This window comes from Monodon monoceros, unplaced genomic scaffold, assembly GCF_005190385.1.
Source record: "Monodon monoceros isolate NGI ecotype Baffin Bay Population unplaced genomic scaffold, NGI_Narwhal_1 Super_Scaffold_14, whole genome shotgun sequence".
NCBI classification, from domain to species: Eukaryota; Metazoa; Chordata; class Mammalia; order Artiodactyla; family Monodontidae; genus Monodon; species Monodon monoceros.
Window position 1 is genome coordinate 2,729,082 of NW_021703770.1, and position 13,091 is coordinate 2,742,172.

Sequence of the window (13,091 nt, forward strand, 5' to 3'; positions counted from 1 at the left end):
AACAACTCCTGAGGGGATGCCTCCCTGTGGTTGCTAGTTTTCAGGGGTTTTCCTGGAAGGGAGGCCACGTGCAGAGGCATGAATGTGAAAATCCGTGGTTTCATTTGCTGTGCAAAAGCATGTAAGTTTAATTAGGTCCCATTTGTTTATTTTTGCTTTTATTTGATAGAAGCAAATTTTTAATATAAAATTCACTTAAGCCACCACATGGAGATGAGAGAGTTGAAAACAGGGATACTCTGAACCTTTGGAGACTGTTGGTGGCAGCACCATGGCAGGGGCTTTAGTGAACGCAGTGGCCGCGGATTGTGGACGGGAGGAGGCGTGTGAGGGGCCTGAGCTGTAGCACATTCAGAGCAGGAGAAAACGCTGCCCCCGGTCTGTGCTGACTCACCTTGTGCTTGGGGCTCGCACTGTTAGAGGGACGGGCTGTCTGTAGATGACACTTAGGCTTCCTCTGAAGTTCAGCTCAGGGTCAGACCATACAGGATCCTGAAGGGGAAGCGGGCCTGATCCCTGAGCAGGGCGTACCTGAAAGCAGGGAGGATCTGGGTTCCAAAGCCCCCAAAACTCACTCTCTGTCCTCGCTTTCCCTCCCAGTTTGACCTACAGCGGATCGTGATTTACTGTGACTCCCGACACTCAGAACTGGAGACGTGCTGTGACATCCCCTCGGGTCCGGTGAGCAGAGACTCTGCATGGAGGGGTTGGTGTGGGGGGGGGAATGGGTCCTTGGCTTCCCGAGGGAGGGGGCGTCCTGGGCCCCAGGATGGGATCAGGGGACACCCGCCACCAGAGTGCGCCCCGGGAGGGAGCCGCATGGTCATCGCTAGGGTTCCGTTTCCTGGTCTGGCGGGCGTGGGTTGGGGGAGTGGGTCATGCAGGTCTGCCCCAGCCTCGGTCTACGGGCCCCGGGGCTGCAGCTGAGCGATGAGGCCCAGCTCTGGGGAGCACGGGGCAGAGGCTGGCAGGGGGGAACGGCATCCCTGCTGCCAGCGCTCAGAGTGGGGAGGCCGCCATGCTCTGCACTGCTCAGCAAGACAGGAGGAGGCAACGCGGGTTCAGGAACAGCGGGCAGAGGCTCCTGGGCCCCCGGCGCAGTTCTGCCTCTCCCAGGGCCTCCCCACCTCTGCCTGCGTCCAGGTCCCTCCCTCTCCATTTACCAAATACCAGTTCCAAGGGTGCTTCCATAGTCCTGCCTCCCAGAGTTGAAAGCTGAAATCCATGGACTCGGCGGGTGCGGGCCCCGGACACAGTGAGCACTCGGTCAGCGTGTCCTGTGTCAGGACGAGTGGGGGGCACAGGCACCCGGGGTGGTCGTTACCAGGGCTGGGGCTGCGGAGTCAGCTGAGCCTGCCTGTAGAGAGAGAGGAGAGAAAGGAAAGGGAGGGAGATGGGTAAGAGCAGGAGAGAATAAAGGGAGAGAAGGACCGGGGGTGGGGGGGGAGAGGAAGGGAAGAAAGGAGGGAGGGAGGGGGCTGGCGAGGGTAAGGAAATAAGTCATTACGGGCACACCTGCTGGGTTCCTGCTTTCTGGACTCTGAACTGGATGCTTTCTTCATGTCCTACTAACTCCTCCTCACTGCATCATGATGGAAACACCCTTGTCCCCATTCTGCAGAGGTTAGCACTGAGGCTCAGAGGGGTTAAGTGGTTCCCACAGGCTGCTGAGAGGCCAGTGAAGTGGCTGAGACCCTTGGCCCACGCCAGTCTGACTCCAGGGCCTCAGGGTACCAGGACCTGCGGTCAGATGCTACTTGCCCTCCCTGCTCAGGCTCCAGTGTCCTCAGGGTTCCTGGCTCCCCTTTGCCTGTGCAGGGAAGCTCCAGGGAGTGGTGCCGGGCAGGAAGCCAGGTTCTGACCGCTGTGCTTCCCTTCCAGTGCCAGGTGACCGTGCTGACGGAGCCCTCACCCCCGCCCCAGCCGCCTCCCACGTCCGGCAGTGAACAGATCGGCATTTTGAAGACTATCAACTGCTCCTGCCCAGCTGGAGAAAAGGTACCGTCCACGGTCCACCCTCAGCCGCCAGCCCGGGGCCCCAGAGCTGAGTGGGGCAGGGTGGCAGCAGAACCAGCAGTGGAGGTGGGAATTTCCCATCATGCACGTGGGCTGCCAGGGCAGGGTGGCCCCAGGCTCCAGGCGACTCTCCCGTCAGGGGCCTGTCCTTGCTCCTTGGGCTTCTCTCTTCTTGATTTCTGTGCACATCGGGAGGGGAGCTGCTCAGACCCAGCCGTGACGAACCTCTTCCTGAAGTTCGTGACGTCTTCCCAAGGCGCTCTGGCCCCTCCCGGTCTCCTCTTCACTCTTGTGTGCGCCTAAACCAGCCAGATTTGCTTCGAGAATAAGACTCTGCATGGGCAGCGGCCAAGGGTTTAGGTGTGCTCTGCGGGACACACCCTCATCCCTTTCTTCTCAAAGTTCCCTGTAATTAGCTGTACTATATAATCTACATGCGTATATGAGTAGAGTTTAATGCCTCTTGTTTCTAATTTTAAAACCTAATGTTTTCAACTGCCACCACCGCCTGCCCTTTAGCCTAGATGAAATGTCTCCTCGAGTGCCTGAGGCCTTCATCTGTTTTTCTGTGGACGAACAGCCCTCTTAATAAGAAAACAATTTCCACTGTTTGAGCAGAATAAACAGATATGTGAGGATGACAAAATCGAGATGGTCTCCGTGAAGATCTGCTCAACTGGTAGGCCCCCAGGGCCCTCGGTCTACAGCATTCAGTGTATCCATCGCTCTGTCTGCCCCTCCCAGCTCAGGGCCGGCACGCAGGAGGTGCTCCCCAACTTTGCAAGGGCCTTGGGAGACAGACAAAACTACGAAATCGTGGTTGACGTTCATCGCAGTGGACACGCTTTAAGAATTTCCTGACAGTTTTGTTTCAATAAGCCACCCGTCCTGGCAGCCTCTCCTCCTTCCCTTCTTCCCTCTCCTCTGTTCTCCTTCACACTCTCCTTTCTTCTTTCCACCCAGAGACCCCCTCCCAAGGAGCTCCCAGTCAAGTGAGGATTTCTAACCATGGCCCAGCTGGCTGGGAGGCCACGAGAAGCAAGCTCGGTCATGCTGCAAGCTGAGGCTTTGTCTGGGGCGTCGGTGGAGTTAGGGGCTTCCAGCCTGGTGCTGGGTTAGGATTGGGAGAAGCTAGAGAGGGAGCCAGGGTGGGTGCACCCAGGGCGCTGGACGGGGATCCTCGTCCGCACCCCTGGCGGGCTCAGGCGGTCCACAGACAACGTGTTGATCCGGTTCTCACCCATCAATGTTATAACGAAAGCAACTGTCCAAACCCAAGTCCTTTTGAATTCTTGTTTTCCACGGAAAACCCCAAACGGAAAGGATAACTGCAGCAGCGTGGGGCTTGGCCCACCAGCCTGCAGACTGTGTCCGGGAGGGCGGCCGACGCTAGCTCCGCCCAGTTCATGGTTTCCCCGGAGCCCTGCCCTGGCGGGGCCCCTCGGGAGGAAGTCTGGGGTCAAGCAGGCCTCCGTCCTCTCTTCCCGCCCACCTTCTCACTCTCCAGCTCATGACCACCTGCTGGATCGCCACTGACCTCCTGAGCTTGGCTCACAGATCCCCTCCCCAACCTGTGCCCACTCTGTGTGGCCCCTGGTGGGTCCTAGTTGCCCTTCTAGCCTCATCTCACTCCCCTCTCCCCTCCCAGTTTCTAGGCAGGCGGGAATGTCCTATTCCTCCACCAGGTCATGATCTTTCTTGCCTTCTGGAATTTGCATATGTAGCACCTTCTGCCTAGAACATCCTTTTCCCTCCCGCCACCCCTTTTAATCTGCTAATGCCTGTTCTTCTTTCAAGACATCCCCAAAGAATCCTTTTCTGATCCCATTATTACTGTCTGTATGATCTCCCTCCTCCCTGCTTCCCTGCCTGCCTGCTTTTCCATTCTTCACATCCATCCATTCAATACCTGTTCATTTGGCCCCTGTTATTTGGGACATTAAGACCCTTTCTTTCCCTCTTCTTCCAGAGACCATAACAATTATCACATTGGAGTAAAACTGCCTACTTGTCTTTACTTCCATAAGCTCATAAATTCCAGATGGCAAAGGCTGAATCTTTCCATGTCTGTATTTTCAGCCACTGTATGAAGTAATGGTTGAATTGATGGATAAGTGGACCCAGGGTATGAAGGATGGATGGAATGGCTTATTGGGTGATGCCACCCAGAGGTTGAGGCTGGCATTTGTAAATTGATGGCTGTATTTGGAGGTCACGTCCAAGTTCCCCATGTAGGTTGGCAGTTTGAGAAAGGGTGCTCAGCTCCAGTGAATTTTTTGTGTGTGTGTGGTACACGGGCCTCTCACTGTTGTGGCTCTCCCGTTGCGGAGCACAGGCTCCGGACGCGCAGGCTCAGCGGCCATGGCTCACGGGCCCAGCCGCTCCGTGGCATGTGGGATCTTCCCGGACCGGGGCACGAACCCTGTCCCCTGCATCGGCAGGCGGACTCTCAACCACTGCACCACCAGGTTTGCCCTCCAGTGAACTTTGTCCAACTTATTGATCGGCACGTGGCTTACTAAGGGACTGGCTTATGAGCAGGTGGAGGGGATAACCAGCTAGTAAAGAGAGAAAGGGGAAAATTAAAACAGAACCTTACTTGTTTCTTTTGTCTTTCTTCCTTTAGGGTGAAAGGGGCTTTGATGGCCCAGTGGGACTCCCCGGCCCAAAGGTCAGTACCGGAGCCAGCAGAGAAGCCCTTTAGAGCGTGAGGTCCTTTGATTTGCTCTCTTTGTAAGAAGGAGGAAAAAACTCCCAAACGATGGTGTGTTAGATTACTGTCCTGCGGGGTTTTGCTTCTGAGCTTGTTGAGATGGAAGGATAGAGCAAGTGGCATAAAGTCCGTAACCTCTGAGTCCCTTCACGGTTCAGAGCGTCCATTTCTCAGCCTGAACGTGTGATCGAGAAGGAGAACACGCACACCCGGGCTCAGATGCTGTTCGCGCCAACAGGCTCAGCCCTCCGTGGTCAGCTAACTCTGCATCAATCCTTTCAGGCCTCTATGTTCCAGAAACTCTGGGGGTTGCGCTTTAAAGAGTCTGTTCAGCACGCACGATCTGTTTGCTTGACGTGCGTGGAATTCTTTTCGTACATGTTTTCCAAACTCACGAATTGCTCGAGGCCAGGTGCCTCCTTGTGGGCTCCTCCCTCCTCAGCCGTGGACCAGCCTCTTCTCTGTCCACCACTGTCCAGGTTTATCGCATTTACGGAGCTGGACAGGGCTGTCATCTCGCATCATTGTTTCGGTCTCAGAAAGCTGAGACCCAGAGAGGTGTGCGTTGCCCGGGGTCACACAGAGGCTGAGGGAGGAGGTCAGCGTTGCCCAGCGGCCGTCACCTGGTCTGGTGTTCGACAGAGGGGCTGAGTGTGATGGCGCAGACACCTAGCGATGACTGCATCCCCTTCCCTTCCCTCCCCCCTTCTCCCCCTCCCCCTGCCTCTGTCCCTCCCTCTCTCCCTTTCTCCCCCTCCCTCTCACCTGTATTACTTGTGTTCACATTCATTCAGTGCATCACCACTGAGCATCTCCTAAGGTCCCTTTTGTCTTCTCCCTTCTTCCTTCCTCTGTATGTACCTCCTTCATCTTCCCCTTCTCTCGCCCTTCTCCCCTCTGTCCCCAGTGTGCTAGGATGGGGAGAATAGACAGACAGACAGACACACGCACACACACAGGAGGTCCAGGGTGCCAGGTGTTTGCTGCGAGAAAGAGAGCAGGGGCCTCTGCCTTGCTGAGCAGCCCCTGGGCTGTCGCCTCAGCTCCTGGGCTGTCAGACGGAAGAAGAGAGCAAAGCTGTTCGGGGTTTTGTGAAGCTCTAAGTAGAAAACATTTGTCTGAAGCAGTGGCTGTTCACGGAGAGACCGAGCTGTGCTGTGGTCGGACAGATCTGGGGTTGTGCAGACAGCAGAGCCCGACCCCTGACCCTGGGAGAGAAGATGAGGTGGGAGGGAGGGGATTCTAGGGAGGGAAACAGGTCCCACTGCCTATAGATAGGCCTGGCTTCCCCGTGGCTGATTGGCAGTCCTGGCCCTTTAGCCAGTGTCCCAGCCCGTCCGTGGTTAAGATGCTGTGTAAACACCTTGATTCCAGCGGCTCCGTTTACCTAGAGGTAGCTCAGGTCGTGTCCACAGGCGTGGCCTGGTGGATCCTGGGTGCCCAGGCCCATTCTGGATGCGGGGACATACCAGGGAGCCATGTCCCCGGACTCAGAGCCAGCAGGTAGAGGCATGACAGGGGGTGGGACGCTGGGTTGCGGGGAGCGGGGCTGGGGGGGGGGCCCTGAAGCTTCCTGGGGAGGCTCCAGGATGCCTGGGGGGCCCCGCCCTAGCTGGGTCCAGTAAGATACGTCGGAGCTGCTGTTCCCGTTCCCAGGGTCAAGCGTGCGATGCTTTCACCCACTTGCTTTCTCCAGGTGCCCTTCGTTCCGGGAATTAGGAGTTTGAGAAAATTACTCAGATGCTTCTTCCCTCTCCGGGGGTGGGAGGCTTGGCCTCATGGTGCAGTTGGCAATGACAATCGGCTGCTTCCAGAAAACTGGGGCAAGGTGGGCCATGGGCAGCTGGTGTGGGAGAGGTTGGTCGGAGGACCCGACCCAACGTTCGTCTCTGATTTCCACCCCTCAGGGGGACATGGGAGCCGCTGGGCCGGCTGGAGCTCCTGGACCCAAGGGAGAGAAAGGAGATACGGTGAGTGAAGGCCCCTCTGCTTGGCCAGTGGGGGGGACCCCTCTGCATGGGCACAGGAGGCCTGCCGGCCGCTCCAGCCTCACCCTGCACCACCCCGCCCTCACCCCCCGAAGTCTGTGCTCCAGGTTGGCAGTGATGACTCCCCCAACTGGCCATGTCTCACCCTGGCCATTGCATATGGTTTTTCCTCTGCCAGGAATCATTTTGCCCTCTGTCCACCCCCGTTTGCCCCTCACCTCCCCCTCCTGCCTGGCTCACGTTTTCGCACCTTTCAGACTCAACCGGTGTAGTTCTCCAGGGTATCTTTGCGACCCCAGGTCTGGCTCACCCCCTCGGTTCTCCCACATCCCTGGTGCCTGTCAGTCCCCACATCAGCTGACTCCCTGATACCTCGGTTTGCGGTTTGTTGGTCCAGCATCCCCGGCATCTGGCCCAGCACAGACTGTGTTCGTGGATCCTTAGGTTGATGAGCGAGCACAGTAGATGGTGGGTCAGGGAAGAATTACAGAGATAAACGATTCATGGTGCAGAGCAGGGCTTAGGAGCCACATGGCTGGGAAGCAAAGGCTGGCTCCACCAAGATACTTGACCTTCCTGTCCTCAGTTTCCTCATCTGTAAAGTGGGGAGGATAAAATTAACTGTCGAGTTGCACGATGACGATTAAAATGAGTTAACGCACGCAAACAGTTTGTAACAGCGCAGAAGCAAAGTAAATGCTATTGTTCCTCTGTTGTTACCTGGCCTGCTGGAAGCACTAAACCCATCCTTCAGACTGCATCTTGTAGCATCAGTAGCACAGGTTTGGAGTCAGGTAGGCCTCAGTAGCTGTCCCCGGCTCCTGCCTTTATTGGCTGTGTGACTGCGAGCGGGTTGCTTAACCTCCCTGAAAACCTCATTCGCTCCACGAGCAGAATAAAGAAAAGAGCAGCTTTGTCTGTAGAATGCCTGGCCCGTGGTAGGAGGCCAGTGAGTGAGAGCGAGTGTTATCAGTTCCTCTTAGGTTCTCAGTGTGCAGGGGAAACCCGACGGCGAGACAGAGCCGCTCCCCTAGAAGAGTTAGCCTGGCAGACACCCCCGTGCCATCACCTGAGAGCTCATGATTGTAACTATACCGCCTGCCCTTCTTCACAGGGGCTTCATGTTGGTCCCTCCTTACTCCTTAGAACAGCTTCTTAAACTTAGGCTTATCACTCACGGACGGGAAGGATACAGAATTTTCAGACTTGCATGATGCGCTCGTGATCACATCAGGTGCTCTGCCTGTGTGTGGCAGAGGCAGGATTTGAATCTATTTTAATCTGAGTCTTGTGCTCACTTGCTGAGCTATACCTTTCACGCACACTCTACACACCGGCCTCCTGTGCAGAGGTAGGAAGCACCCGCTCTGTGCAAATTAACATGGAAATAGGAAGAGAGGCTTACATTTAACAGCATTCATGGCGTGCCGGGATCTGTGCTGTATGTTTTACAGATTTCTGGCTCATTTAACCCTCAGTTCGATGTTGTGAGGTGAGGGCTAGTGAAACACCCATTTTACTGATACACAGGGAAAAACCAGGCTACAGAAACTGCCTGTGAGAGGGCACAGATGTCGGATCTAACAGACAAAGCCTGCAAAGTAGCCATTGTAATTATATCCAGAGAACTAAAAGAAGCCATGCGGAAGGAAACAGAGGGGAGCATCGTGACATTATCTCATCAGATATAGAACATAAGGAGGTAGAAATTGTTAAAAAGAACCAAATGGAAATTCTAGAACTAAATGGAAATTGTAAAGTACAGTCAATGAACTGAAAAGGAAAATCACTCGAGAGGCATGACAGTAGGTTCGAACTGGCTGAAGAAAGACCCAGCATTCTTGAGAACAGATCAGCAGCGATCATGTCATCTGAAGATCAGAGAGAAACAATAATGAAGGAAAATGAACAGAGCCTCAGAGAAGTGTGAGGGCCCGTGAAGTGCGTCAGTGCACATAACAGGGGTACCCGGAGCGGAGAGAAAGGAGCAGAAAAAGTGTTCAGAGAGATCACGGCTGAAGACATCCCGAATTTGATGAAGAGCAGTAATCTGCATGTTCAGGAAGCCTCAGGAAGTCCAACCAAGAAAAACAAAAGGAGGTCCATCCTTAGAAAAATCATGGTAAAAAACGCTAACAGACAAAGCAAAAACATCGAAAGCAGAAAAAGAAAAATGATTCCTGATGTACAAGGAAAACCCAATAAGATTATCAGCTGACTCGTCACCGAAAATAATTGAGGCCAGAATGCAGTGGAGTGACAAGTGCAAAGTAATAATTATGACAGTGCATCACTGGGTATTTAACAAATATTTGTAACAACAGTAGCACAAAAATGGGGAAGAAGGAATAGATCACGTAGGAGTATGTTTCTAAGTCTCACTGGAAGTAAGTTAGTGTAAATCTTAAGTAGATCCTGATAAGTTAAGATGTATATGGTAAACCTCAAGCAACCTCCAAGAAAATAATTCAAAACTATATGGTGAAAATATCCTTAAAGAGGTTAAAATGTTGCACTAAGAAGAACTCATGTAATGCAAAAAAGAGCAGTAAAGGAGGAATAAAGGAACAGAAGTCAGGAGACACAGAAAACAAAAAGTTAAATGGCATATGTAAATCTACCTACATCAAAAATAGCATTGTCTGTAAATGTATTAAACAAACCAATTGAACAGCAGAGATTTTCAGCCTGGACATAAAAACAAGATCCAACTGTATTGTGTCTACAGGAGACACACTTTAGATTCAAATATATAAATAGGTTGAAAGTAAAAGGATGGACAATACACGTTCTACAAATAGAAAACATTAGAAATTGGAGTGACTGTAACAATATCAGACAAAGGCTTTAAAAAAGTTAATAGAAATAAAGAGGAACACTTTATAGTGATAAAAGTGTTGATCCTCTAAAAATATGTCACAATTATGAACATATGTGCACCTAACAACAGAGCTCCCAGATATATGAAGCAAACATTGAGAATTGAAGTGAGAGACTTAACACCCCACTTTAATAATGTGTAGAACAACTAGAAATGTGGAGAAATCGTAACTCATACGTTGCTGGTGTAAAATGCTGCAGCTGCTTTTGAGAAACAGTCTGGTGGTCCTTAAAGGGTTAAACACAGAATTATATAACCCAGCAATTCCACTCCTAGGTGTATAACCGAAAGAAATGAAAACACGTGTTCCTACAAAAACTTGTTCATGGATGTTCACAGCAGCCTTATTCATAATAACGGAAAAGTAGAAGGAACCTAAATGTTCATCACGTGTTGAATGGCTAAATAAAATGTGTGTCATAGCCATGCAATGGCATAGTATTCTGCAATAAAATGAGGTATTGCTACATGCTGCAAGGTGGGTGAACCTTGACAGCACTTTGCTAAGAAAACACGGGCTATGAAGCCAGTCATAAAAGCCCACATGTATGATTTCATATATATAAAACGTCTAGAATAGGTGAACTTATAGAAACAGAAAACTGAAGATTAATGTTTGCCCGGAGCAGGGGATGGGGGAAGAAGGGGAGTGACCACAATGGGTTTGGGGTTCTTTTGGGATGATGAAAACATTCTAAAGTTGATTGTGGTGGTGGTGCACCACCACATTTAGTATATTTAGTAAATGTACTAAGAAGCCATTGAGTTGTACACTTTATTTTTAGTTAATTAATTAATTTCTTTATTTTTGGCCACGTTGGGTCTTCGTTGCTGTGCGCGGGCTTTCTCTAGTTGCGGCGAGCAGGGGCTACTGTTCGTTGCTGTGTGCGGGCTTCTCATTGCAGCGGCTTCTCTTGTTATGGAGCGCGGGCTCTAGGCGCGCGGGCTTCAGTAGTCGCGGCTCGCGGGCTTAGTTGCTCCGTGGCATGCGGGACCTTCCCGGACCAGGGCTCGAACCCTCGTCCCCTGCATTGGCAGGCGGATTGTTAACCACTGCGCCACCAGGGAAGTCCTACACTTTAAATAGGTGAATTATGTGCTCTGTAGATTATATCTCAATAAAGCTGATGTGGAAGAAAGAATAGTACCATAATACTGAGTTGCTGGAAAAATTAAATGAGATAAAACTCACGAGAATCTACCCTCAGTAAATGATAGTGTCTTTTAGAGGCTCCTTGGCAGGGCTTATGAGAAAGCAGCCCACCATTTTGAATCCCAGGGCACATCTGCCATGTGTGATGTCATGCCGTGGAGATGCTTCGTAGAAAACCTTTGCCTTCTGCTTTGCTTTTCCAGGGCAGAGGACCTTTTGTCCACGGAGAAAAGGGCGAAAAGGTAAGCACCTCCCTGCTGTCTCATTCCTCCAGGGGCTGTGGATGTGGCCCGGGAACAGGATGGGGCACTTGGGTTCGGGAGAGTTGTGTGCTGCCGTGGTGCTGCCTGGTGAGAATTTGGGTGGGAGGGGAAGAGGTTTCCTGGGCTGAGTGCCTCAGTGTGTGAAGTGGGAGGGAAGGGCTTGTTTAGGACGTGGATGGTTCACAGTGCTTAGAGCAGAGGGTACTTAATGGCGCTCATGGAAATTGGGATGCAGAGCTGCAGATGTGGTTTGAGGATCAACATACAGGGCATTCAATATCAAAATGTGTTCAGGCCTTGTTTGCAGTGATGGGAAGGCCTTGGACGGTCTGTGCGTGATCAGACATGCTGAGAAGGTTCAAATAGCAGGTGCCGATAGACGTGAGAGCGGGGCAGACCAGAGGAACTTGGGGAATAGTCGGGAGATTGTTGCAGAAGCACGAAGGCAAGATGATGAGGGACAGAGTCATGGGTGGCAGTAGGACTAGACAGGCAGAGGAATGGAGGCCTATTCACATTCTCCCTGGATACGAATGCTGCACCTTCTTTAACCGTCATCAGTCGTGATGATGATGTACAAGGTCGACAGATCCTGGGAAGGAGGGGATTCCTTCTAAAGAGGAAAGCTTTCTTAAGGTGTCAGCCTAGAAGGAGAAATAAAAAGTCACTAAAAATGCCATTTTCCACTCACACCAGCGATTAAAAATACATTTCCCAGGAGAGGCAGCCACAATACTTTGTAACATACATTTATGTTGGTTATTTTGCCGGAGTCTAGGCAATTGTAGACTCAGAATGCAGGGCATTGGACCTCGGAAGGATATCGTTACTCAGAGGGGGGCTCACCTCAACCCCTTGCATGGGGCTGATGGTATAAAGCAGGTGCCACTCTGTCAGGTTACTATGGAAACAGAGCTTTCATGTGCCCAGCTCGTTCCCTCCGTGTAGCACCTTTTATTTAGTCCGTTCATGTCGAGAGATTTACTCTAAGGAGATAAATCAAGGCTGTGCACAAGTACATACCCACACGTTTCGTAATTACAGCGTGGTTTATAAGGCAGCCTGGAGACAACTGTAATGCCCTGCAGTGGGCAAAAGGTAACGTGAGTCGTTGCACAGCTAAGTAATGCGTGGCGCTTAGAGACGCAAAGTCACATTTAGAAGGACAATTAACGACCCCGCAAAGGAAGATAGCATTTTGTTCATTTTTAATTGAAACACATTGCAAAATATCTGTACAGTATGACCTCAGTTGTGTTTATGTGTGTGTGTGAGACTCAGAGAGGGAGGCTGATTCTGGGGGCAAACCCCCATTGTTAACCACTGGTTGTCTGTGGGTGGCAAAGCCGTGAGAGTATTTATTTTTTCCCTTACTTTTCTTTGTGTCTTCATTTATTCCACAATGAACTTCTCTTTTTTAACCTGTGTTAAAAGCACAGGCACACACACGCACACGTAATAACTACTGCACGGGAATACGGAGCCATTTGAGAGACAGTGTGACACACAGTGTAACACGAGCTTTACACCAGGCAGACCTGGGTCAGTCGAGGCTGTTCCCAAGCTCTGCCATCAGCGTCCGGGTCTCCCGCTGCCTACAGCAGGACTGGCGGCACCATCTTCCTCGATTCCTGTGTGGTCTCAAAGCACAGCACCTGGAACCTAGGCACTCAGGTTTGATGGTTGCCATCATGTTCGGTTCCTAAGAGCCCAGAAACCAGGCACAGGGTATTAACAGGACACCCACATGTTCCTCGGGTTCAGGACTGGGGCTGCCAGAGCCCTTGAAGTCAGGGCGCTCAGCCTGGGTTGTGCTTCCCAGGCAAGACCAACGTGCAGCTCCTGGGCCGGCTTGTCCTCTGAGTGACGTGCTGTCCTTCTTATGTGCTGGCGCCACCAGGAGAAACTGACAGGCCCCCTTTCTCCCATGAGCAGCAGCTGCATCTCTGCCCTGTCTGTTCTGGTTGAGCTCAGGACAGGCAGCCTTCTGCTTCTGGAGGCACCTCCCCGGTGCCCCAAAGCCCAGGCTGCAGCGCTACGCTCAGGACCTGAAGCTGCCGGGCCACAGTCCCAGCCG

The 13,091-nt window shown here is 52.1% G+C and overlaps 1 protein-coding gene across 8 annotated transcripts in view; it reads left to right on the forward strand.

The window, feature by feature from the left end:
* The window catches only part of COL22A1 (collagen type XXII alpha 1 chain), a 254,177-nt gene that overhangs the window by 80,968 nt on the left and 160,118 nt on the right, over nucleotides 1–13,091 (forward strand). For all 8 annotated transcript variants that reach the window (XR_003793573.1, XR_003793575.1, XM_029222987.1 and 5 more), the window contains 5 exons: nucleotides 601–681; nucleotides 1,882–1,998; nucleotides 4,643–4,687; nucleotides 6,637–6,699; nucleotides 10,955–10,993. Coding sequence is in view for 6 of the 8 variants with exons in the window: in XM_029222987.1 (XP_029078820.1) it covers nucleotides 601–681; nucleotides 1,882–1,998; nucleotides 4,643–4,687; nucleotides 6,637–6,699; nucleotides 10,955–10,993 (345 nt within the window). In the remaining 2 variants the exon portion in view is untranslated. The remainder of the gene's footprint in view (nucleotides 1–600; nucleotides 682–1,881; nucleotides 1,999–4,642; nucleotides 4,688–6,636; nucleotides 6,700–10,954; nucleotides 10,994–13,091) is intronic.